Source organism: Haliotis asinina, chromosome 3 (assembly GCF_037392515.1).
Source record: "Haliotis asinina isolate JCU_RB_2024 chromosome 3, JCU_Hal_asi_v2, whole genome shotgun sequence".
Lineage (NCBI taxonomy): Eukaryota > Metazoa > Mollusca > Gastropoda > Lepetellida > Haliotidae > Haliotis > Haliotis asinina.
The window spans coordinates 71,989,617-72,016,984 of NC_090282.1; the positions used below are offsets into that span (position 1 = coordinate 71,989,617).

Sequence of the window (27,368 nt, forward strand, 5' to 3'; positions counted from 1 at the left end):
GTATGAATTAGTGCCTGGATTGCCATGTCACCGTGAGGACAGTAGCTTAATGGGACGACACCAGCGTTTTCAATGTAGATATAGGTTACTTGTATCTTTAACAGCCCTAAATGTATTCTGAAACCAAACAAACTGAGATTTCAAATGTTAAACTTAACGCACGTATGTGCATCAAAGTACGTTTATCTACATTATACACACGATCAAACAGCACGAGAGTAACCGAAGACATCAATGAAGTGGTCCTGGTTAGCCGATGTTTTGCATTATTTTCGAAATCGATGAGGATACGCTGATTTAACTGACTCTTTTATGGTGTTGATTGCTCACAAGGATTTCCTCACCGTGTTTAAATGCCACACATAAAGCAAGAATTAGAAGGTTACTTCAATGTCCAAATAATGAGGTCGTATTTCCAGCTCAGTTGTCCCTAATACTCTGTTAATAAGCTTCTAAAGGGTCATTTAACTCAGATATGATTGCTTATTTATATCGAGCCATGTAATGGCACAACATTTCCGTTGTAACATATAGTTGTACCTGTTATATACAATGACATCTGCCAAAGAACTTTGTTGACGACGTTGACGTCCCTTTCCTGCAGATATTTGCTTTAGCGGCTGTTCCAAGGAGAAGTTATTTAATTTTTCCATTCGGAATTCAGTATTTTCCAAACGCATGATAAAACCCCACTTTGAATTATCGAGTGTCATGTCCTTTTGCATCAACTACTTCAGTAATATATGATTTTCAAATAACTGCAGCTTAGTGTAAATATTCCTCTCTTATTATCCGCTGACGTTGATAGAGTCAGAGTTGTAGTCAGAATTGTACTGTGTAGCATTCGATCCCGGAATTGCATCGTTTTCACACATTTTACCTCCACTTTGGCTATTTATGGAACAATACAGTATGGGTAGACGTTTCATAACTAACGTTTGGAGACTCATCCGACATCCTTGTCTAAGACATCATCAAAATAATATCTAAATTTTGAATCTTCTTCACAACCACGGGACTTACACTATCAAAGTAAACCATAATACATAGTTTAAAGTTATCTAACATAGGAGGTTACTTTGGAAACAAATATTGTTCACTGCGCAGTCGCAGAAGAAGGGTTAGTGAAAAATGTCATCAATACAAAAACATGAAATACGTCACCGTACAAAGAAGACAGGGTCGCAATCATCAGATGATGCAGATGTCATTGGTTATCGAAACAACTCATACTAGAAAAAGGTCCCAAACTTTCAAAGTCAAATTTAAACTCACCAATTTTTAAGCGTAGTATTCCTGTCATTTTAAATTTCGGCTACATTTTCCTACAATCGCCAGCAGCTGAGGGCATGGTGTAAATCCAGCTAGGGTCCATGCATGTAGTAAAAGTAATATAAGTCCCCTTGGTCCCTAGTGTGGGGATCTACCTTCAGTTGTTGGTGATCTATAGCCTATTTTTATATTATGTCTTGGCCAATTTGTGCTATTATTTGTATGCTAGTTTTAAATTCGAATTGTGATACTCCAGTTATTTTACCGTCCTTTGTGTTTCATAACATATACATATTCTATATAATCACATTTGTTTTGGTCACGATACGGGTGAAATATTGCCGATGTGACGTCAAATTGTAATTCACACTCACTACAAAAAAATATATGAACTGATCACTAGCCATTATTGATGACTTATGTAGAAAGAGCATCCATGGCCTACCCTATCAGATGGCAACTACCATTCACACGATTTGCGACAAAAGCAAGTGTTAATTATTTGTGTCCTGACACCCGGTCACTGACATGCGACCTGAAAAAATACGAAAAAATTTAATGATGGACCAGTTCATCCACGACAGCGCAGTCCCAATACGTTTGTTATATACGATGTTCAAATACGGCTAAGATAACCATGTCACCAAATCGAAGTTCCCTTTCCGTATAGTTCCTCAAAGTGGACTATTGTGTTTTACCACAATTTACAAAGAAAATCTCTTATCTAGACATACGTTTATGTAGGTTACATGCGTTATTCCGAGAACCACCAACTGTAACAGCCGTAAGGGTTACTCCACTGAATCAATGAGATCTGGTGAGTCGGCACCGAATTGACAAATATCGTAGCGACACGACTTCACACAGGGGAGTGCACTCATCGCATCATAATGAGTCACCGCGAGCGATCATCTGTGTTCTGCTGTGTCCGTGGAACTAGCATTTTATTCGTCTCGGCTATTCGATCGGCCAACTCCTGGAGTCTTGAGCGCCAACTGATGCTGGATGGTGATGGAATTCTCACATCCACTGATGCAGTGCCAAATACTACAATCACTGTACTGCAGCGGTGGGTATGTTAACTAACCCCTGCAGGGCAATGTTACAGTCTGTGTAGTTAACATCATATCAACTTGTGATCCATTGGGTGACCTTCACCTTCTTGACCTTGAACTTATGAGTACCCAAAATCACGATGCTTGTATGAATTATTGATCAAAATGACAATATCTCCATACGTATTGTATATATATGTGTGTATTTTGAACAAACAAAGCATGGTATCTGTTGTTTATAACCTGCCACTCCAGAGCGATTGATGTGGTATAACTGTCTTCTGCTGTTTCGTGTTGTTTCTGACAGACAGATAATCCGTTATTCCTTGCAACGGAGTCATAACGGAAATTCTACTGGAACTGTTGAAGCAAATGATTACGAATACCTTTCTTTCTCAAGACATTCTTCAGAGGTTGTTTTACATCGATGTTACTAATTGCGTTCATCATAATCAGTTAATGATAAGAACCCTTGGTCGACTAGAAATGTCAACGTGCTGCCGTTGTGGTTGACCTTCATGACAGTCATCAAGGCTATCCGGAAACTCATTACTCATTATGAAACCAGCAACCTTGCTGGTCATACGCCATGTTGTGAAAATCCATACCAGTCGATTGGGTAGCCTGAAAGGGTATCTTGACGTCATAATGTCGAGTAAATTGATCGAGTAATGTTGATCCTGACAGAGGTTTGAGTTATCTAACTTAACGGCTTATGTTTTGGCCACAAAACAGATCAATTGTAATAGGCTTTGCCCTGGTGCCTTCGGAGCTGTCACCAGCTGGATGTGTGCATTTTATATTATTGCACGTTGGGCCTTGCACCTTCGGTCTGGTGGGCTAATACCTATTTTGTCACCCTCAATTTACACACATAAATCATGGTACAAATATACAATGCCGTTCAGGAGACCATGATTTTTTATCGGTAAACTGAAACACATTTACCAACACACATACGCACTAGATATTCAAAGCCTCTATCACCGTCCTCTATTATCTATATGGCAGATTAATCGAAATTGTCAATGTATCCATCAGATCAAACGAATCCCATCAGTGCATATACAGCAGCAAGTGCATATTTGTTGCGGTATTACAATGCTCACTCGTCTTTGCAAATGGAATATACGTGTTGTGTCCTGCCTCCAATATAGACGTCCGCGATATGATGCACTGAAGAAATAACGATTATTAACGTACAATATATCCGTGTACATAAACGTACGTTATTAAACCAGCAATAACAATATTCTGTAGACATTGACTGTGGTTGGTACATTTTTTCGCAAACAGCTGTTCGCTTTATTTACGTGTATGAGTATTGGTGTCTATGGTCTCGCTAGAACAATCGATACCCTTTCTATGATTTAGTGGTGACTTGACAACTTTAATCATGACATATGAGTATTTGAACCGTGAAGTGATATCATTTCCAGGTTCGTTTCACACACCAAAGTCTACAATACACCCACTAACAGCCTCTACATTGTTGCATATATATTGATATGTGAACATACTTACCTTTCTGTTCTGTATAGCGCATAAATTTCTGTATGTTCAAAACCATGAACAATTGTAAAAGGTCGTTTTACATCTGCCAGAGCAAGATTTGTTGCATGTAATATTCGCAGATTAACAGGATATTTTCGATTTTATAGGTCACATTTGATAAAAGTATAAGAGGAATAAGATGTAATTCATAAGTTTTCGTATATCGGAATATCTCTTTATTCTGATCCAGAATATATATTTCAGAACATATTATCGTCATATTATAGGGCTATGGCTGAATGTGACGTTAAACAGCATACAAACTAACATAAGTGCCACCTTCATGTAAACCACCTCTGTGACTTGCACTCACTTTGGGCCACGGACGTCAGAGGATTAATCAAGCAGAAGGGCGGTTGACGAATGCATTCCCCGGCACAATCACATCGATACATGGATCCTTTGAGATTATGTGTTCATGAATAACCCTGCTGTAAGGAAATGTAATCCATAACAAGAGAAATTTGTAATGCCACAATGAAGTAATGATATCTTACCAAGTAACAATAAACACCATATACATCGCACTGGGGACAGCAAGACTCTGAGACACAGCAAGACAATGTGTGGGCCAGAATCGGCTGTAAACTAACAGCGCAACAAACGATCAACACACACAGCAACACTTCCATAACCTAAGAGCAAAGCTGCCCATTAATGACTGCAAACACATACACAATAAACTATCATTATAACGAACTCGGTTTCACAGAGCTGACGCACATGGCGAACTTGATAGAGGTTTTTACTGACTGGACTCATAAATGTGAATTCTAGTCGAAAGGCTTATTAAAACATACAATCATGGCTACAGAATTTCAGTTGTCTCTTGGAGTTCGTCAAAACTGTGGTTTAAAGTGCATAGGCTTTCTTGCGTATCTGAAGTTAGGGCCATCACTATTGCAACAATATTCATATGTACTTATCGACTATCAACTCAAGCTAGTGTGAGCACCAGAAATAAACATACATGGCGATTTCCAGCTGTGCTCGGCTCTGTTGTAGTCCACACAGGGGAATATAACTGGCTGTATGAAACAGACATAAACAGGTTTTAGCATGCCTGCATCAATTTATCCCGCTCAAAGGAACCTCTGTGTGTGAGATATGAATTATTGTCAGGTGGTATATGTGATTTTCGAAATATAATTGTCCATGACTGTCCTGCTATGTTGGTATGAAATATACATAAACGATAAGGAGACGTTGTGGGCCTCTATTGATTCTTAACCAGTTGTGAAATAAACACATCACGACTAGATCCATGGCACACTTCACAACGACAACGGTTTTAATGCTTATACAATATCCAGGTGATAGGTGATTGAACATGTGTCCGGTTTGTCTGGAATGCCCTTTGTTCAATTTCCCAGCGTGCTGTGCGAAAGAAACTGATAAAGAGGGTAACTTGTTGTTCTCCTGACTAGTTAAGATGTCAGTGGATTTAACAAAGTCTGTTTGGCTCGACGTCAGTGTTGTGTATGTTAGTATGTTGTCTAAGTGTAACCACAGCATGGTATGTAAGAGGGTTTGTACTACAAAACCGGTATAATTCCAGATAAGTGAGAACAAATACATAAACGAGTGGCTGTACAAAGGCAGTAATCCTGATCGCAACGTTAAACTCAATTTCATCTGACTTAAGCTTCGATGACAATTACCGAGTGGCCAATGATCTGTTGGGGATGTTCGTTATGTTAACCCATGAGTCACTAATGGTGATGTATCAGCATGTTGCTCGGAAACATTGACGTGGAATGTGTTTATTGGCGTGGGAATTGTATCATGTTGGTCAGGCGTGAAGTTACATGATGATCCGGGGGATGATACGAGTATATGTACGGGTGTTAGGTGGGTATAGCGTGGGTATTAGGAGTCTGCTTTTGAATATTAGGTACAGAAATTGTTCACGTGATGAGAGTTTGGTGTGTGATGGGTATTACATGCAATTTGCATGTTACGAGTTGAGACGTTTTGTGTGTTCTTCATGTACATATATTACGTGGTCTCTATAGCGTTACATTGTGTTACGTGTTTTGGGGGACGGTGGCTGGTAGATGTTATGTGTGCATTACCTGTTTGGTGGATCTTCCGTGTGTATTGCGTGGTTGGTGGATGATACGTGTGTATTATACATGGACTGTGAATAATACGTGTGTATTCCGTGTTTGACAGATGTTACGTGTGTATTACGTGGTTGGTAGATGTTACGTGTGTATTACATGGTTGATGGATATTGCTTGTGTGTTCCGTGGCTGGCAGATGAAGAGTATGTATTACGTGGCTGACAGATATTCCGTGTATATTGCGTGGCTGATAGATATTCCGCGGGTATTATATGTGGTTGGTGGATGCTATGTGTGAGTTACAAGAGGATGGTGGATGATAGTGTGTATTACAGTGCTGGTGGATGTCATGTGTGTATTACGTGGCTGACAGATGTTACGTGTGTATTACGTGGTTTCCATACCGTTATGTGCTTTTGGAATGGTGACTGGTGGATGAAACGTGTGTATGACGTGGCTGTCTTTGTTAATGTATGTATTACGTGGCTGGTGTATGAAATGTGTGTATTACATAGTTGGGGCATGATATGTGTGCACTGCATGGTTGGTAGACCTTCTGCGTGTATTACGTGGTTGGTGGATATTACGTGTATATTACGTGGTTGGCGGATATTACGTATGTATTACGTGGTTTCCAAACGGTTACGTGTTCGGGGAATGGTGTTTGATGTATGATACGTGTATATTACGTGGTTGACGGATGTTACGTGTGTATTACGTGGTTTCCAAACGGTTACGTGTTTGATGTATGATACGTGTGTATTACGTGGTTCGTGGATGTTACATGTTTATTACGTGGTCTTCATAGAGTTGCGTGTTTTGAGGATTTCGGCTAGTGGATGATAGGTGTGTATTACGTGGCTGACATATGTTACGTGTGCATTTTGTGGTAGGTGAATGATACGTGTGTACAATGTGGTTTTCAAACTGTTACGAGTTATGAGGTTATGAGGTGGTTGTGGATGTAGTGATGTAGTGAGTGAGTGAGTGAGTTAATACTTAACGTCACATAGGCAATATTTCAGCCATATCGTGACGAAAACATGTTTGATATTGAAATATGTGTATAATATTTTAAAAATCTGTCGTCAAAGGACAGTAAAACTACTAGCATATCACAGTTACAATTAAAACCAGTGTGAAAAGTTAAAACTAATATCACTATTTGGACAATACAATATAAAATACGAACTATACATCACCAACAACAGAAGGTAGATCACCATACTAGGGACCGTGTGTTACGTGCATATTACCTGCTTGACAGATGTTACGTGCACACTTAGTGGTTTTCATTTGTTACGTGTTTTAAAGATGGTGGTCAGTGCATATTAGGTGCGTATTACGTGGCTGACAGATGTTACGCGTGTATTATGTGGTTGGTAGATGATACCCGTGTACTTCGTGGTTTTCACATTGTTAAGTGTGTATAGAAGGTGGTTGGTGGATGTTACGTGTGTATTACGTGGTTTTCACATTGTTACGTGTTTTAAAGATGGTGGTCAGTGCATATTACGTGCGTATTACGTGGCTGACAGATGTTACGCGTGTATTATGTGGTTGGTAGATGATACCCGTGTACTTCGTGGTTTTCACATTGTTAAGTGTGTATAGAAGGTGGTTGGTGGATGTTACGTGTGTATTACGTGGTTTTCACATTGTTACGTGTTTTAAAGAAGGTGGTTGGTGGATGTTACGTGTGTATTACGTGGTTTTCACATTGTTACTTGTTTAAAGAAGGTGGTTGGTGGATGTTACGTGTGTATTACGTGGTTTTCACATTGTTACGTGTTTATAGAAGGTGGTTGGTGGATGTTACGTGTGTATTACGTGGTTTTCATATTGTTACGTGTTTATAGAAGGTGGTTGGTGGATGTTACGTGTGTATTACGTGGTTTTCACATTGTTACGTGTTTAAAGAAGGTGGTTGGTGGATGTTACGTGTGTATTACGTGGTTTTCACATTGTTACGTGTTTATAGAAAGTGGTTGGTGGATGTTACGTGTGTATTACGTGGTTTTCACATTGTTACGTGTTTATAGAAGGTGGTTGGTGGATGTTACGTGTGTATTACGTGGTTTTCACATTGTTACGTGTTTTAAAGAAGGTGGTTGGTGGATGATACGTGTGTATTACGTGGTTTTCACATTGTTACGTGTTTTAAAGAAGGTGGTTGGTGGATGTTACGTGTGTATTACGTGGTTTTCACATTGTTACGTGTTTATAGAAGGTGGTTGGTGGATGTTACGTGTGTATTACGTGGTTTTCACATTGTTACGTGTTTATAGAAGGTGGTTGGTGGATGTTACGTGTGTATTACGTGGTTTTCACATTTTTACGTGTTTATAGAAGGTGGTTGGTGGATGTTACGTGTGTATTACGTGGTTTTCACATTGTTACGTGTTTTTAGACGGTGGTTGGTGGATGTTACGTGTGTATTACGTGGTTTTCACATTGTTACGTGTTTATAGACGGTGGTTGGTGGATGTTCCATTGTGTTACGATCATCATGGTCTGTACGTATGTATTACGTGCTCTTCGTACTGTTACGTGTTTTGGGTGAACAGTGGTTGGTACATGTTACGTGTGCATTACCTGGTTGACAGATGTTACATGTTTTGGAGATGTTGCTTGGTAGATGATACGTGTGTATCACGTTGTCGCAGACAATGTTTGCTTACCTTGGGTTTCTTAGTCTTAATTATTTTTGACATCACGCTAGATGAGTGTCACGTGGAATTGTGTGGTCTTCGATAGTATCAAAATGTGTCCAAACCATATATGTCCATTTACGCATTCATTCAAATAGTAAGGCACTGCCCCGTTGGGAGCCTTAATTAATTTCTATTTTCGTGAAATCGATAGTTATTCGATATATCTGACGTCATAATTCATTCATCAGATATTAAATCAATTTGACGGGGCTGATAACATTTTGTATCACAGGAACGCATCGAATTACGTGAAGACGTATCTGCAACGCAGCTATGAGATCGAATATCTTTATGTGTTATCAAAAATTTGAACAAGGGCACTTCAGGGGCCCTGATCCTCTGAATTCATCCAACATTTACTGATATCTTTTACCCTTCAACTGCAGTCCAAAAGAGCATGTTTTATAATCAAATTTTACAAATTGCACGTCCTATATTAGGTAGCGGATGTCATTTAATTACACTGCTATCCCAATAAGAAGTAAACTTCAAACTGCAGCACTCACTGTCAATTTCGCAATCTGAATAGTGATGTGCAGCGCTATTTCAAAGAAGCACATTCCAGGAGTAGAATTGTCTGAACAAGCATCACAGAGAACGTAGGGTCGTGATTGGATTGATTGAAATTCCGACCTCGTACCTTAAGATCGTAATTTGCTCAAGAAATTACAACGGCACATGTCACATTGGAATCTGAAATTTAAATTTGCACTCGTACAAAGGGTTCCTTTGAAATTAGATTACAGTAGCTATGAAATAATCCAATTGACAGTTTGATGTCAGATCGGCCGATAACGGAGAAGACGAGTAAATCTTGGTTTCGCTACAATGTACAATGCTAATCAACTTCAGTTTGTCCCTTGTGTCGCTTTCAAGACATTTAACGTTTCGTGTATACACGGAAAGCTTTGAGATATCATGGGACTTCTCTCCGGCGAGAGAACAGTTGAGCCACTGTCAACACGAGGTAGTTTGATGTATGGCATTTATATACAGCGACATATGCCGCAAATCCCACGATAGCTCTTGATGCAGACATTTCTATTGGGCACCGTGGTTCTATTAGTTAATGTTGGTATCTTATTTCTTCAGCAAAACTGTACATTTCCAATTGCCTGATTAAATTGTGCGTTAGAGAAGTGTTATCATTTTCCATTAACAAAAATGCAAAAGCTGTTTTATCAACTCTTCCTACAAATCATTCATATTTATCGATTTGCAATTAAGAAAACATTAATGTTGATTGATTAACTCATTTTGACCACTGAGCCATTAACAAAAGTCGCACTTTAATCCCTAGTCGTCTTCCTGGGCATAAATTAATATGAACCAGCCTACTAATTAATATGACGCTGTGTGATATGAATCGTAAGATACAATAAACCTTCTGACATGCAACGATGAAATGTAAAATAATTGAACTTTTTCATTTCAGACGAAACTCACTGAAAGTGTTGTTACACTATAATATTAACGTTTAATTGCATACGAGATGTTTTACTAAACGACTCTGTAAGGGCGTAGATGATGATACAGTTGCTTTATGGTGAACTAATCCATTCGAATGTCACACATTACAGACAGGAAATACCACATTGACAGTTTCCAGAGAAGCATGCTAATACAGAATCCACAGTGGGTGTTCCAATCAAAGATTCGATGAGCTTTAATCCATTTCCAGTCAACATCACACCCACAACTTTAACAAAAATTTTTACATCCGGTATATTTGGTCCGTTTCTACATACAAACTACCGCGTCCGGATATAGTTCAACTTAAGTTCAGTGTTATTCTCCGAGCTTCATACAAGCCAAACTTAGCCTCTGAGTCTACTCGTAGGGCAATTCGTATGTGAAATATGACGGTATTTCACATCTTATCAGCGCTGTAACGGTTCAGTGCCACAAGTGTGTTGAATCAACATAGCATATGCATTAACAAGAGGGAAGAACGAGCACTCGGCCTTTTCTCAGTTTGAAATCTAATCTAGCAGAAGCAGCAATACTACATACAACAAATTCCAGAATAGCCGCCGTGTCCATGAGTACGTCTGGCTAAGAATTTCATCAACAGTTATCAACTTCCACACAGTGATTGTATAGCACAGTCTGGTTTACCAAACAATAGTTTGGCCATTAAAAGCCTACCTGTACGTCAAGCTAGTAAATGTTTAGAACTCTACAGTAATAAGTTCCAGTCCAGTGATTTTGCAATGCAGTCCCTGATACCAAAGAAGGGGCTGACTGTTAAATAGGTAAATGTCAACACGAAGATACAATTAACATAAAAGTCCGACATGCCTCTGCTGCTGTCAATAGACACCATGCAGGTATTGTTTTTGTGTAAACACAAACATGTATGCCTGTCTATGCACATATTTGACTGCACTGCAGAAAAAAGCGATGGTGAAGTAATCCTATATATGTAAACTGTTTAGACTGAATTACCTTTATAATAAACACGCGTATAATTAAATGACGGATATATCGAATCTGTTTGGTCAATTCCACTTCCTTTATGAGTGAGTGAGTTAGTTTTACGCCGCTTTTAGCAATATTCCAGCAATATCACGGAGGGGGACACCAGAAAATGGGCTTCAAACATTGTACCCATGTGGGGAATCGAACCCGGGTCTTCAGCGTGGCGAGCGAACGCTTTAACCACTAGGCTACCCCACCGCCGCTACTTCCTTTATGTCTCAGTGAAAGTGCTTAAAATAAACTGCGGGTATAACTAACTGAAATGTGCGGTCCTTGGAGTTCGTTCTAACCCCAGTATAACTCTACAATAAACATACCATGACAAAAGTAATCTCCATAGGAATTTCACCATTGTCAACATTTGTCGACACACGCACATTAATTCAATACACACTGTTTCTATGACCAGTATACCATTGCACCTACTGCATGCCCATGTATACTGACTGAACTATCACACACAGAAAACTTAGCAATTAAGGCCTTCATGCATGATTATTGTCCATACTTAGTACATACTGGAGATAATTATTACGCTGATGTTTCTGGTGAAGTATGAAATATATGTTGACTCTAAGTGTCACCGAGCATAATTACAAACACCTTCGCCATGTCCGAAATGACTACCTGTGGTCAAATAATCAATCTACTAAATGAGCACACTCACCTGCAGCTGGGTGTCGTTTAGTGACTCGGAGAAGGACTGCATATCTGTTTCCAACCATCAGCAGTGTGGTAGATCCGGATTCCAATAAACATGTCAATGCCCCATAGCCCGGTTCTTACTCTGAAACAGGCCAATGAATGTGAGATGAGTGAATTGAAGCCTGGCTCAGATCGAATGTAATATGGCAACATATTGCGGCCGATGGAAATAGGCTCCGGGATGGCTACCTCTATCAATACCGTGTTAGGAGTGTATGAAAGGGCCGACAAGACTGTGAAATGAGTGGTCGTTAGTTGCAGCTTATTGCTGGTGCAGGCGTTGATAGATGACGAGTGACGGCGATGCTGACATTCATTGTCATGTCACTTGCATGACGTATATGTCATTTATGCCACCTGTGCTAATAGTTTGACGTTAGAAATGGACTTCAGTAGTGTGGCATCGGATTGCACTACTAATCATAAATCTGTTTACGAAAGCACTGAGGCGTGGATAGTGATTTTAGATCATTAGACGGTACAGACAGTACCGTTACGCTGGATTAGGCCGTGGATCGGATTAATTCTGATCTCAGTGTCTAGGACGAGTGTTGGTTTGATACAACCACTAAGCATTTAACTTTTTTCATTTACGTGACTAGTTTTTGCTGAAGAAGCAGTTGAAGGCAGGGTTGCAGCTTTGCTGACCACCAGTTATCCGTACATTGCAGAAGGAACACACGTTGTTTTAGGTTGGGGTGTTGGGATAGGCTAGTGTTAACGCGTTTGCTCGCCTTGGCCAAAGACCTGAGTTCGATTTCGCAAATGTTCACAATGTATGAAGCCCAATTTCTGGTGTCCCGGTCGTGATATTGCTGGCATTTTACTAAAAGCGTAAAACGAACCCACCAAGTAACTGTTCTAACTAGTAACAATACCAAGTATACATTGCCCAGTGCAGCAGGGTAGGCTACTAGTCTGTCTCGAAGAAACCATAGCATCGATTTCTCCATGGGTAAAATTTGTGATGCTCCTCTCCTTGCAGTGACGTTATTTAAAGACTGACGTTATTTAAACCCAGGCAAAACCACAGATGCTGACTAATTCACCTTCATTCAGCCTGAAGCATGAAGACATACATTTAGGGAAAACATCTTCCTCACCGTCTCTCACGACCATTTCGTAAATCTTCTTGCCTCAATGTCATTCACAAGATAAAAGGGCAAGAAAACACGGATACAAACAACAAATGGTCAACTATCAAATATCCATATCCTTTCCTCAAGTGAAGCTGTGGTATTGGTGTTTACGAGAGCCAACTGTCTTTCTAGAATGCGTTTTTCAACCAATGTAATTATAGTCTGGAGTGGCTCTTGTTAAAGTATAAAATACAGTGTTTTAGAACACATGAATCATAAAAAAACAAAACTAACACCGCGCGGTTTCGTGATGAAATGGAAACCAAAGTGTTCTTGCCGTGCAGCGATAAATCTGTACTTTTAGTATCACTTAACTTCCACTACGTCTATGAAGCAGAAATACGTTTTTCAGAAGGAACCATATTCTATACTTGTTGGTTTAATGACAGTTGGTTTTGTTTCGACGCCTACAGCTGGTCCTTCTTCAGACATTAGGCGTGAGGAGAGATGACATTTAATCATTCCCAACATGCAAAACTTCAATTTGAAACCCTTAATGGTAATTTGTTTCATAAGAACTATAGTACAATACGCATATGCACTCGTTAAAATCAATTATGAAGGCGATGATTATGTAAAAGTGTGTTTAAGGTGCGTTTAAACGAAAATAACACTCTTTGAAGGCGACAGATGTGATACTTTATTGATATAAATAAGGATTAGTGTTCAGAGAAACATCATGTCTGTCCGGACTCATTCCGGCTCTCCATCGCTATTCCACAGAGATTAGTTCACGGCCATGCTGGAGTTTAACTTAGGTACCCCTCACAAATGAGGCATTCGCAAGGTGTCGACCTGTTATTTGCACGACAGAAAGTAGAAAACAGTCGATGACAATCTTTAGCCAGACTTTACTTTTCAATGCATATAAACCGGTCTCATGACATATAGATACATAGAGCGTTCAAGGTAGCTCTATGGTAGTTTCAAATACCCCTACTGCTACCACATTGTTTATAGTTTATATGTCATATTTTGTAATGTGACAGAATATGTATGAAATTTACTTCTACTTTTAGTCCAAGCAACCGCTTCACTATAATAACGACACAAATCCCTTGACAACAATCCTATAGTCATGATAGCCATAGGATTTATATGCACATATAGTGGTGATGATACTACACCACAAAAATACCACTACTTTATATAAACACATTTACTGGTAAAACAAATGAGCTCGAATACATTCTGCATTCATAGTATTTGAATAACTGAAATACGATCTACATGGGACAGTGATCTCTTCAATTGCACTAAAACCAGTTCTTCCTTTGTGAATTGCACCACAGTATTATTCTCTGTCTGTAATCCACTTTGTACTAAGAACGCATATCGAATTACCTTGAAATGCGAGCACAGAGGAAGAGATGTGTACTGACATTTAGATTTACCCAGAATGTCTTTCCTAAGGCGGATTTGCTAAATATATAACATTGCGTTTGTGGGTGCATATTGGTTAAGATTGTATTGTTCTGTGCAGCAATGCACACATTCCTGCAAAGTATGAAATACAACATCCATTTTTTAACTAGCATTGAATTAGTTACCATGCTCTGTATATATCTGAAACACAGGCATGAACAAAAATGACTGATTTAGAGGAAGGTCCGCATGACATATCAGTCGTTTATTAGAAATTCATTGTTCACGGTCCTACGAATGAACCTCGCACCTTACTGACTCTGAGCTAACCCATCCTTGTTTTGGCTCATCAATGCCGCATTTAGTGTAATAACCAGTTTCATTTTATCACGCCACTTGGCGTGACCTAACACTGAACGAGTACGTATTCATGTATAAAACAAGCAATTGTTTAGATGCACAATAGTATAAAATGAAGCACAGGAGTTTCGTCATTAAACATATGATCTTAACAGAACATATTAGGCCATTTCATGATAAAATAATTGGATGTTATCGAAAGGCCAATGCTTACAATACATTACACATAGATACATCTAGATCTATGTGAAGTACATCCACATGTTGCACATGTTTCATGACATGACTGTGATGACATCGATGCACGTGAAATTGGAATGGTGCGGTAGCCGAGTAGGTAAAGCGTTCGCTCTTCACGCCGAAGGCCCGAGTTCGATTCACCACATGAGTACAATGTGTCCTCCGGCGTAATGTGGCTAGAATATTGCTAAAAGCGACATAAAACCATAATCACTTACAATTTTAAATGTATCCAAAGGTATGTCATTCTCTACAATACTATTGCGTGTCCATATCATAGGAGTGAGGTTTCCTCTCCATCTCCAATAAAGCTTGACCGATGGAAACTGTAAACTGGGTGTTAGATCTCTAGTTCACAGGACAGTTCTAACCCGATCTCTTAAAATAATGTTCCAGAAACTCATTAATCAGGTGAGAAACTTTTAACAGGAGATGCATCAAAAGTGACATCAGGTAAACGTGACTACTATTCTGTTTTTGATTTCCAATTGATACGTCATCCAATATATCAGATTTCATGAATAAGGTATACGTTTAAGGATGTTACAATCCAGTGACACACAGTGTTAATTACTGAACAATGACTGTAAACGTTTGTGCTGAAGCCTTATTCTGATGAACACATATTGACCAAACTTGTAGAGAGATGTCGAGAAGTTTTATAGAAAATGATGACAGCATTTTATGAAAGCGTTTAAATGTAAAGCGCAATGTAGGATTGAGATGAGGGGTGCCCTCTAATTTCTTTGAAATAAATGTCAACTATTATGCTGTTCAGAAGTTAAATCTTTCAACAAATAGCAATATCCTGTCAGTGCCATTCGTGGTATTTCCTCCAGTAATAAAATCAAGAATAATGTAAGTTTAAATTGAAAATAATTCAATACATTTGTGGTTTAGGTTCCAAAGCCTGTCTGGCTACAATTCCCATCTGTCCACGATGACATTTTAACTCCTCTAGCTCAACAACGCTCTTGTCACAATCGTTCGATAACAGGAGAGTAGCTGTACGTGTCTGCCAGATATAAAACAGTGTGACGCTCGTCCAGTTGTTGCCCAACAGTATATTCTTTTGTGACTGCTCATTACTTTCACGAAAATAGATTCCTGCCTAATTTGGTGAGAAAGGTTCGGTAATTCAGTCCATAAAAAGCCAAGCGTGTGTCATCTTTTCCTAAAACAAATAGCGCCCGGCAGGTGACGTAGCTGAATGCAATTGCCTCAAAAGATCCATGACACCTGAGCGCACCTTAAGCAATCAACACTGATTGTTTAAGAAACGAGGGCGTCTGCAGATGTGTCTAACACACCTTGTGTGGATTTGGGCAACCAACTGACTTAGTTTTAATGCTCTGAACACTGTCCTAAAAATCGGAACTAATATCTGAGTCTAGATTGTGTGGAAATGAAAAGTCATTTACGCCAAACCATATCCACTGTGGTGACTGCATTTTAGCTTCTATATATTTTCTGTATTGTCGTCATTGCAGCTGTCGAGTATAATGATTAAGCAAATGATCCTTCACATTAATTCGGAGAAGCTAGAAGGGAGTCGATTGATGTTTGGCATTTACAAACTATAGAATGTGAAGTACAGAACGCCACAGAATAATCGGGCTTCAATATATTTGCTGAAACAGTACGTTGGGCGAAAATATCATTGCTGAAATCACTTGTTTGCATTTCTCACAGGTACGTTTAAATATAACACTCCTTACTCGCGCTATGACTACATCGGCGACACCATTTTCTTCATAATGTTACTCTCTATACTGTTGAGTCAAGCTGAGGCTCAAGGAAAACACATGACATAAGACAACGTTTCGTCTGTACGAATTCGGTGTGTATTTGTCATTCCGTGGTCTACAATATCAAAACTGTATGCGGTTCCGATGAGACTGTCAACAAAGATGCAATAGCAAGTGATATATGGTGACCCTTTGAAAGGCAATCTGATTCTTATTCCAGAAAAATAAGTTCCTCAACGAAGGTCACATGCAATACCACTTATATCTTGTAAGAGTGTCATCCCGAATCAGTAAGGTGGAATACTACATAAGGAATAGACAGAATCATTCTGTTTCTGGAGACAATACGATGACTTCCTTGCCCCCAAAGGCATTTGACCTTGGTGTCTGCAGTCCCGTCCCTCTAAGGAATATTCTATGATGAACAGCCAGTCAGATGCACATTAGCAGCATTTATCAATATTTCCTAAACAAATAATATCAAAGTTCCCAGTGCCTCTGCGCGTACGCTACATTTGGTTTGATACAGCCAATACGTCTGTCCCGAAGAGCTCTCTGTGTGATGACTTAACGTTCTGTGGCGTGTGAATGTTACAGAAACGTTAGTGCAGCTCCCACAAGAGAATCATTCAGCTCCAGATTCACGAACACATTAACTAGTTAATGGGTGAGATTTAGAGAGCATGTCCTCCAAACGGGATATTGGTCAGCCATGCATCACAGGGGACCTCTTAATCATTAGAAACGGATTTAGAGAGATTCATCTTCCCTTGGCTATTCTGATATATAATCCATTGGATTTGGTTCGCAATGTATTCTCGCCCAAACAGATTTCAATGAGGCCTTTCTGTACCATTTATAAAGATTTAAAGCGCCCTTTTCCAATCTATGTTTCATCGGTTGTTCTTCCTCTGAGGAATAGTGTACAGGTCTATAAGCACTCATTAGTGCTGCCACAGTTATAGTAACCCATGTCATGACAGTTCAACACTGGTCCGTTAGGATTAGCAGTACAACATGGACCTGCGGATATCTCACTGTAGATGACGTTTGTTCCTTTCCACACAAAGTGATTTAGCCAACGAGAAGTGTCGTGTTTAAAGAGTTTGCTTTTGTTTAATTATCAAAGTTGATACATATGTATACCATTTTAGTGCTTGCTAGCAGCGGCGTAAAACACTTCAATTCTCCCAGTCCGTCAAGTAAATGTTAAACAGATGCACAAACATTTATATATGTATATAACGTCATTCGCGTGATGATCATATTGTCAGTGCGTAACAGCTCAGAACTGAAGAAATCATATCTATCATATCTATGCTAAGGATCTTCAAATATGAGAGTGCATGTGTGTGTATGTGTGTGCATGTGTGTGCATGTGTGTGTTTGTGTGTGTTTGTGTGTGTGCGTGTGCGCGCGCATTGGTTAATAAGGCAATGGCGGCGACAACATAAGTCGTTACCCTCTGCCCAATCCGGTTTAATTTTGCCACATGCTAACCATGTAAGACAGATTAATGATCTAACACGCCAAAAGAGTAATTAAAACTCGTCTGTGGAATTATTAGACCAGTTACAAAGTAGATACCATGTTGCTGGTCTCAAGGGAGGCTTGAATTTCGGGAGGCATTGTCAATGTGGATTATATGAATAACGTATGATTCAAGCAGTAAATTAGCCGTCGTCATTCCCCACAACGTCCTTTCCTCCATGTGTAGATCGACTTGATTGACTCTGGGCAAGAGAAATAGTCTTTGTAGACTGAGCCAAAACGTTCAGAGGTATAGCATTGTCATGTTATAGTCTCTCCATCAATTGTACGCGACTGAACGTCATTTGAAAACCACTGAATATTGGATAGCTCGATAATCAGTAAGATGACGTTTCTCTGCCAGTGTTCATTGGCATGACTTCTGATGAGATTTTAAAGACAAAATTAAGGACAGTAATTGACAGACGTATAGATGAATCCTCCTAATCAACAAATAATAATCAGTCCGTGAAAGAAGAATCGACTGAAACCTTTCGACTATGGCATTATGAATAGCAATCAAATAGGGTTGAGATTTCATCTAGTCTTAGGATTCATCCACAAAATCCCGTGTAAAAAAAATCTTCCTTCTGCAGATCCTGGTGTGTGGTATGTCCATAGTCTGACTTCTTCACCTTTGGGAATGTCAAAGCACCAATGTCGCGTCTTGTTAATCCACATCTCTCCGTAGCTTCAGCACAACATAAAACAATGGAAATACACAAACGTCAAACGCCTGTTTTCATCCATTGCTAGCAACAATTTTATCAGGACCACCCAAACAATCACAAATGTGATGACTAGTGCTTCCGATTATTCAAATCATGCAGCCACTCATAAGATCCAGGGCGCATATTTTTGAAACGTTCATAACCGTTAGAATTCTTGTCTTTGATCGTAGCCAACGTGTTAAGAATGGGCTTAAGAAGCTCGTACGTAGTACGAATGTGTCGAGAATAGCTAACCAGACAAGTGATTACATCATTTATAGAAAGAACTTTTGGTTTAAATATCAACTTTAGTTGAACTAGAAATAGGAGACAACGCAGGTAGAACATGAACACATTTCAAAGTATTAAGAAGTTACAACCTTAAGAAAACGCAGAGGGTGGTATATTTACACCAAGCGTAAGTACGACTAGAGGATGTCACGACAAGAAAAAAACAAACAATGCATCCTGCAGGGACAAAAACACAAAATTCATTTAACCGCTGTTTAGAAACACTGCATGGCCTCCAGGGCTGGATGGTTTCGGGGATGGCAAGATTTAATAAGATTACCTACCTCATTACACCTGTTTGCCAAGTCAGTTAACCAATCAAGGAGCCAGTGCATCCTAGCGTTGAAGAATACCTTTTTGCTGATATCGGTATTGAAAATGGTTAGTTGTGTCAGTCTTCCTCATGCTAATCTATTTTCATTGGGACGTTGCTACTTTGTATGCACATTTCACACAGATAAGAAATAGTTTCTTCAATATTGATACTGAACGTTTATTAGTTGCTTCACCAAACGGAAACCCGCCCAGCACCTAAATCGCATCAGGCCTATCCCGCTTTAATGTGGCATAGCATGAATGGTTTTAAAGAGCCCGAAGTAAAGCAAGTCATCACAAGAGAAGTTGTATGGTATGGACAAACCTGGATTCGAAACCACATCGAGCTTTGAAACACATGACTGATGTTAAGCTATAAGTACCCTTCCAAGTTCTGTTCCAAGTCTGTTGAGAAGTTCATACCAGCTTGAAATGAATATATGTTCACATTTCATTCCGGAAAGTTTAAGCAAAGTCTTCCATTCCTTAATGATAGTCGAGCTTATAATTAGCCGAAAGTCGTGCTGTCAGTAAAACATCTGAATCATCTGAATTCGATAGACTGTTTACAATATCCTGTTCATAGCAACACAAGAGTTATATCCATTCGTTTTGTTAAAAGGTCTATAATTAATGTCATCTGTTCGTTTTATACATGGAATTTGTTTTGCATTATTACAATCACTGGATTGTCTGTTCGAGACTCGATTTGTTTGCAAAAAGCATCGTACATCTGTAATACTGCTGAAACAAATACATAATCATTATGTAGTTTGTACAATTGAGTTTGCTTTCAGCAGAAATTGCTTCTGGATGTGGAAATGATTTTGTCGCTTCTATTTCAATAAACAATAGTCTAATTTGAGCATTCCCCAATACAATTTGATTACTTTACTACATTGAATACAAACTACTTTCATATGCATGTGGTCACGAAAGCACAATTTACATGGAACGAGGTATTATGTTGCACGGCAGCTCTAATGCAACACGCAGAGTCAAGAGGATATTGTCTTTGTCCCAAACTAACAACAACATGACCATTCAATTCAGCTAAAGCCCCACCTAAGCGTGCACGGGTTAATTCATGTAAATGTTAACAAATAACTTCCTTTTCAAACAATCAATAAAGTAACGGCATTTAAGCATGTCAATATGTTTTATCCGTCATCTTTTGAAGGTAAAGATGACATCTCCAATCAAATATATTTCTATTATCGGTCAATCTTTGCTAATGTGTCTGTATTCATGGGCTGTGTGTCACGAAGGACTGAAATCTATTAACATGAATATACACCCCAAAGCATAGGACAACCATTACAGGGTGACAATAAGGAACAATTGTCTCCATGATCAATCGATTTCAGAACCACAGTGGTAGCTAAATGTTACGGTGTTGATAAACACCGACATCTATCCACTAGTATCTTTTTAAGGATGCAGACTTCCTTGTCCTATAATATGTTACAGCAACATGCATTACTGTTGCTAGAATGCCTTGTTTTTCACGTAACTCATCACTCGTTGTACACCACACAACTGTCACCACTGCTCAATGACTGTAGAATACTTCTAGTATCTTATTGACTGATTAAGCCATGTTTAAATGCTAAACAGCTGATGTTCGTCCACCCTTTCTACCAAAGGTTTGTTTATATAAATCGATCTTTCTTAACTGGATTGAATTCCCGACTTAACAGAACAGAAACATAGAACTGCTTCCCACTGATGTTAAATCAATTGATGTATCTGCATGGCAATATTTCAAGTACGCTGTTTATTAAATATCGTGTCTATGTGCCCATAAGTATATATTTATTCAAACTTTCTGTTAAAGAGAACAACAAGCACACAATGACAAAAAATATGTACTTTCAGTTCAACGAAAGTTCGTATTCTCTGTGTTCGGTATCTCCCGAAATAATTAATAATAAAAAGTCATCTCATAACGGACGGTCTCCAAAAGCCAAACGAAGGAAGCATGATTACCCCGAGTGGCCCAAGCTGCCTGTCAGACGTCAGAATGTTATAGTCACATGACTTTATCCAAACGGGTATCCAGGCGATTTCCTACAGGGGGGGACAGAGGCAGTTTTGAACACATTTACTTGCCTAGGGTGAGACCAGGTGTATCACATGTGCTTCGTTGTGGGGCGGGACGGAAGTCCGGAACTCTCAGGAGTCAAGCTGCCATGGTGCAGGAGCTCGACGTTGCACAACTTCAACTGATTCGTGACACGACACATTAAATTTTATCAACTCGAATCCATTGTTCTGTTCCAATAATAAGCATGTATTGCCGCTTACTCGTGTGTTGCATCAGACTCCGTCACACATATTTTTTGTCATGACGTTTCCAGAAACGTAAAACCACTCAGAAAGTACAGAATGGTCGAACAGATAGTACAACGCGATATATATGTATACTACGTAGACATACTGCTGCCCTTAAGTCATCTGGTTATATGTATGGGAGTTAAGCATTCAGACATACGCCTTCACGCAACCAGTTGAGGCTGTTGCTCCGCCATTAAAGATGATCTATGGGTACTAAAAATTAATTACAATAATCCAATATAATGTCAATGCCTTTGTCATTACGAAGCGAACACATCTCACTCTATTGGTGATGTAATTATATGGGCATCATCCATAAACTGGAAAATCAGCAGATTTTATGACAGCAGACTGCTTTTGGAAATGATGTGTTCGTTGGCTTCACGAACGTGGTTAATGTTTAAGGCTTGCTACGTCTTTCTACGCCAAAGTGACACACCATGATAAATGCCGTTAACGCAACTCACTCATTCTGACTAATGTTACAGGGAACAGGGAGTGTGTGGCGCTTGGCCTATAATCGAGGTACTACACATCGAGAGGCTCTGTGCTACCTGTTAAATCTTTCCCGTCCATCGCCATCACTTTAATCTCAACACTGTTGTTGCTGTCTAGGGAATACATCCAATCGCCAGTTGGCATCCACTACCAAGGCGAGTTGATTAAATTTGGGATTGTTTTGTGTTTAAAGCTGAAAGTGAACTTTTGATGTGAAGTACGTGTGGGGATTTTTTCATCGTCTGAAAACATGTGGCGAATCCTGATGTGATGGGTCTGCGAGTTTCCGTTACGCCATATGAATAAATTCACAGCCGAAATTACATGCCCTGCAGTCGTCGTGAACTAAACTAGTGACTAACGCCGTTAAATATGGATTAATTAGACGTCGTTTTATTATTTTTTAAGATAATTATGATGTCATTGTGTGAACATGTCTGGAAATAGTGAAGTGCAGTATCTTATTTATGAAGATAACAAAAGTTTTTCATTTGGATTAGCGTATTTTCAAAGAGAGTTATTTGTTTTTGTCCCTGTAAGAGAGTGTGCCCATGCATATCTGTGTTAATGTGTGTGTGCGTGGGTATGTCTGAGTGTATGTGTTTAGTGATGATACCATTGGTCCTATTGGTACAAAAATTGGTTTCTACGTGCTACTCCCCCAAATTATCTACGTTAACTTCAGATTAAATGTTTCTGAAGAAAGCATTGAAGGTGTGTGAAAAACGGGTTAAAATATCCGTCCTCTAAACGGGATCAATGCAGGGTTTATTATCACATTGTTTGTAGACAATGGAATCAAAACTTATACATATCGTCAACAATATGCAGGAGTTCGGATGGGTTGCTTATGTGTTTATGAGGTACAGAGCGTTATGAAATGAACCCCAGCGCTTAGGAAACTCGACGAACTAGGGTTTCATTTATTGGTTCTCTTGCATTCTGGGATAAAGGCAAAGAGGAGCCAGTCAGTGTTTGTAACACATGGAGGGATATGTAAGTGATGTGTAACTTTGGTGCTCTTTGCACCAAACTTAAGGATATATTACTAAGAGGACCCAAGTTACAACAAAATATTGAAATACAGAAATAAACGAATATGTGTCCCTGTTTTGCAATGGTCCCTCAAGGAAACTGTATTGCAAATGACATCGAATAAAGTCATCACTTCCAACATTAGAAAAGATATTAAAAAATCATCACATGACAGATTTGTTTTGTCTGGCTCGAAGGAAACATATCGAATCAAAGTCATCACAACTGTGACACCATGCGCGCGTCCGTCAGATTCAGAACAGACCACAAAAAGGAAAGTAAAAAGCTTTGACACGTGATTTCTGTGACATGATCAATATGTACCTTCATAGCTTCAGATTGGTTATCAATGTCCTTTTGTGTTAACCAAATTATTATATTAACAAGCCTGAATGCAAATAATGCTGACAAATGTGAAAATGTATGTGACTTTTTCAATAAGATAAAAAACACACCAGAACATTATATAATAATAATATTAATAGTCCATTTATCATGCTCATTACTCCATGCACAATGCATGCTCGATGCGCCCATACAATCTGGTTACTATTACCCCGATTAACCCAAGCTGTCTGTTAGGCGCTAGAAGGTTAATGGTTACACGACTTATTCCATCGGGTCCCCTCCTAGGTGAACAGAGGCAATTTTGAGCAAACTCACTGGCCTAGTGTGAGACCACATGTGTTATGTGCTTCGTTGTGGGGCAGGACTGAAGTCCTAGAAACTCCCAGGAGTCAAGCTGCCAAAAACGGCCACCAATCCAAGGACAGTCCGAGCTCGATGGTGATTAAATTCACCTGACTTGTGACCTGGGCTTTGTGCACATGCCACCACCATATCTGTCTTTTTTTAGAACAATCTAAGCAAGTTTAAAAGTCGAGCCATCCATCGATGATTATTACTGGTCGTGTTATTCGGAGATGGTTCTATTCGTTATAGCTTGGGGTTGTTCATGTCATTTCACCTTAGCTCAGATACTTTCTGAAAAGTGATGCACAACCAGAGGCATGATGATCAGCTGGTAATTTCAGAAAAGCTGATATACTACAGAAATACCAGTACCTTGGAATGTGACTCCGAACGCAATCATGTGTCTCTGCGTGATGTCAAAAACCAGCTCTAACTTTGCATGTTAATTAAGTTTACGTTACTGTGTCTGTGATTGTGTTGAATTGCTGCAGCTTGGAAGGTTTTGCTCAGTGGCGATTATCACAGCATATGTCCACACCGTCACAATGAAATAAGATTAATAATTACCCCGAGGCAGTACTGGAAATTTGCGACTAAAATCAATAAACCCCACGACGTTAGGGGATAATATAATGGGAAAATACCTCACCTTATGAAAAACTCAATGTGATCTTAAGATTTTATCTCTTCAAACTGTGATACTTTTACAAGATGGCATATCTGTAATGGACTTTGGAAATTGACAACGTTTCGGAACCATTAAAACTGCTGTAACAATACAGTACTTTTTATCGTAAGTGAAATGATGCAATGATAGAAACATCGATCATATTTTTCAAAGTGAATAGTTGCAATGTGAAGACTCTTAAAGTAATTGGACCTATTGTATCAGGCACCTCTTTAGATTTTGTTCATCGGCAAATAAACTCTCTACGCTGAGAGTGATATCTAGTTTTCTTTTGTTTGTATTTTTATGCAAGGACAGTCGGTAAATACTATGGTGTCCTTTCTGAAATCATTTTGACAAACCAGTTGTCAAGTATAGCTTATAAAAAGTGATTAGGTTCTATTAAATATCACATCATGCCTCTTATCAATTACATGGTAATTATAAGAACAGCATACATTTAAGATACGGGTAACGTTATCATAACAATGAAAGATAGATCCTTCAGGTTAATCGTTAATACATACACATTACTTCCGCTTCCGCTCAGACACTTCCTGGTCTTTGTTTGTGTGTAAGAAACGTGTATTTCATCACAAGTAGACGTGCTACTCAATTACGCATTGACGCATATTCATCTTTGCTATTTTTTGTGTATACATACTGTTAAAAAAAGACTTTGGTTTCAGTTTTCCGAAAAAACTAATTCAATAGGTTCACAGAAAAAAATGCTGTAGGCAATAAAAAATTGTTTGCCGCCTTTCTCTAAAGACTTGTAAAGCGTTGCAAAAAGCAGTGAGAGGAAAAACAAAAAAATGGAGAAAAAAGATACTTTGAGTCATGTTATCCGTCAGCTTATATTTGGAAATCGTGCCATCAGGCATTCTACCACACAGTCCAATACTGATACCAAGTATAAACAGAATTTGACATCAGAATATTCCAAGATGTCTTTTGCAGAACATTCTTCATAATGTGCATAAAACTGAACAACTGTTGTAGAATGTTGGAATTGTTATCATGCCTTCAGTCCCGTCACGCCGTCTCTTAGCCGACGTATAAACCTGTCCGTACAGTGTACAACAATAGTATATGATAATGAGGTTGTGTTTTAATCCTCTTTATGAGAATGTATACAATACAAGTCTTCTCTTGTTCCGGCTCTGGGACTAAGAGTGAAAACCTTTCTTTCTGCTGCTGGCACTGAGCTAGCCAATATATCTCCTTCTTACTTTTTCACCTCCTTAGTTAGACCTGAAGATGACTTAAGACTGGCAACATTTAAGAAATCGGAAACAAATTAATTACAATATAACCAAGAATATAATCAATGAAAAGTAACTATAGTTCATACAAATTGTTATTTACAGATGGGTCCAAGGACGGTGGCGTAGTTGCTTGTGCCACTGTCATTAGATCCAGAACAATATCTTCTACATTACCGGATAACAGCTTTATTTTCACAGCTGATACAAACGCCATATTAACCGCTCTCAAATATATTGACAGACATCCTAAACATAGACAGTGTATAATCTATTCAGACTCTCTTTCTTGAATCCAGGCGATTAAAGACGCATCATGTGAACATCCACATTTAATAAAAAATCATTGTATTATATAATGATCTTGCTACTGCCAATACGATATCGTCTTTTGTTGGTTACCAAACAACGGTAATCACGTTGGCATTTCTGAGAATACAATGGCCGATCTTGCTGCTAAGGCAACCCTCAGCAAATCTGTGACAAAATGGTTACTAGCAGAGATCGTTAGCGGCTGTACCCTCAGAGGGGGTTGAATATTGTAACATTATTCTCCTCCTGAGAGGGTACGTAAGTTCAAAGCAGTAAAAGTCAATTTAAACCTTTCACGTTTTTAGTCGTGGTATATATGTTCTTTAGGGCATGGCTACATGTGTCTACGTTGCTAACAGCTGAAGGGATGGTGTAACTCCAGGTGGGGCCTATGCAGGAAGCAAATATACTGTAAATCCCCCATGGTCCCTAGTATGGTGTCCTGCCTTTACAATGTTTCAGCTTTCCATGCTAGTTTTACATCCACATCTGCGATACCCTAGTATTTTACTATCCATTGTCGACAGGCTTATTCTTGAAAACGATTTCATATTTATTGTGTAAATTGTTTTCGTCACGATGCTGCTGACATAATGCCGATGTGACGTTAAATATGATCTCACTCTCTCACTTCTGAAACAAGAACGGTTCAAATAGATAGGAGCGGATATAAATTATGAAGCAGTTATTTGGTATAGCCAATTTAAACATTTACTTCATACTTAATGTATACTCTACACAATGACAAAAAATGTCTTCATCAACCACCCTAGGACTCTAAAAGTTGGCGACCATCATATTTTCAAGGACAGATAATCACTGCTGGAAGAAAGGGTCAGGATATGTTGGCGGTAGCTCTTACAGATATGTAAATATTGGCAATAACAGACATTTCATTGAGGCAGATTTACTAATTCAGATCAATCAGTCTGCTTCCAGTATTAAAGCTTCAGGAAAGTCTCCTCGAAAGCCCTTTCAATTCTTTACAGTACAATCGTAGGCGTGTACCGATCTCT

At 39.0% G+C, this 27,368-nt stretch overlaps 1 protein-coding gene across 1 annotated transcript in view; it reads right to left on the minus strand.

Moving 5' to 3' along the window:
- LOC137278407 (growth hormone secretagogue receptor type 1-like) overlaps positions 1-27,368 on the minus strand; it is a 159,322-nt gene that overhangs the window by 28,970 nt on the left and 102,984 nt on the right. Inside the window, exon 4 of the mRNA XM_067810710.1 lies at positions 11,810-11,929. Within this exon, the coding sequence (XP_067666811.1) occupies positions 11,810-11,851 (42 nt within the window). The 5' untranslated portion in view covers positions 11,852-11,929. The remainder of the gene's footprint in view (positions 1-11,809; positions 11,930-27,368) is intronic.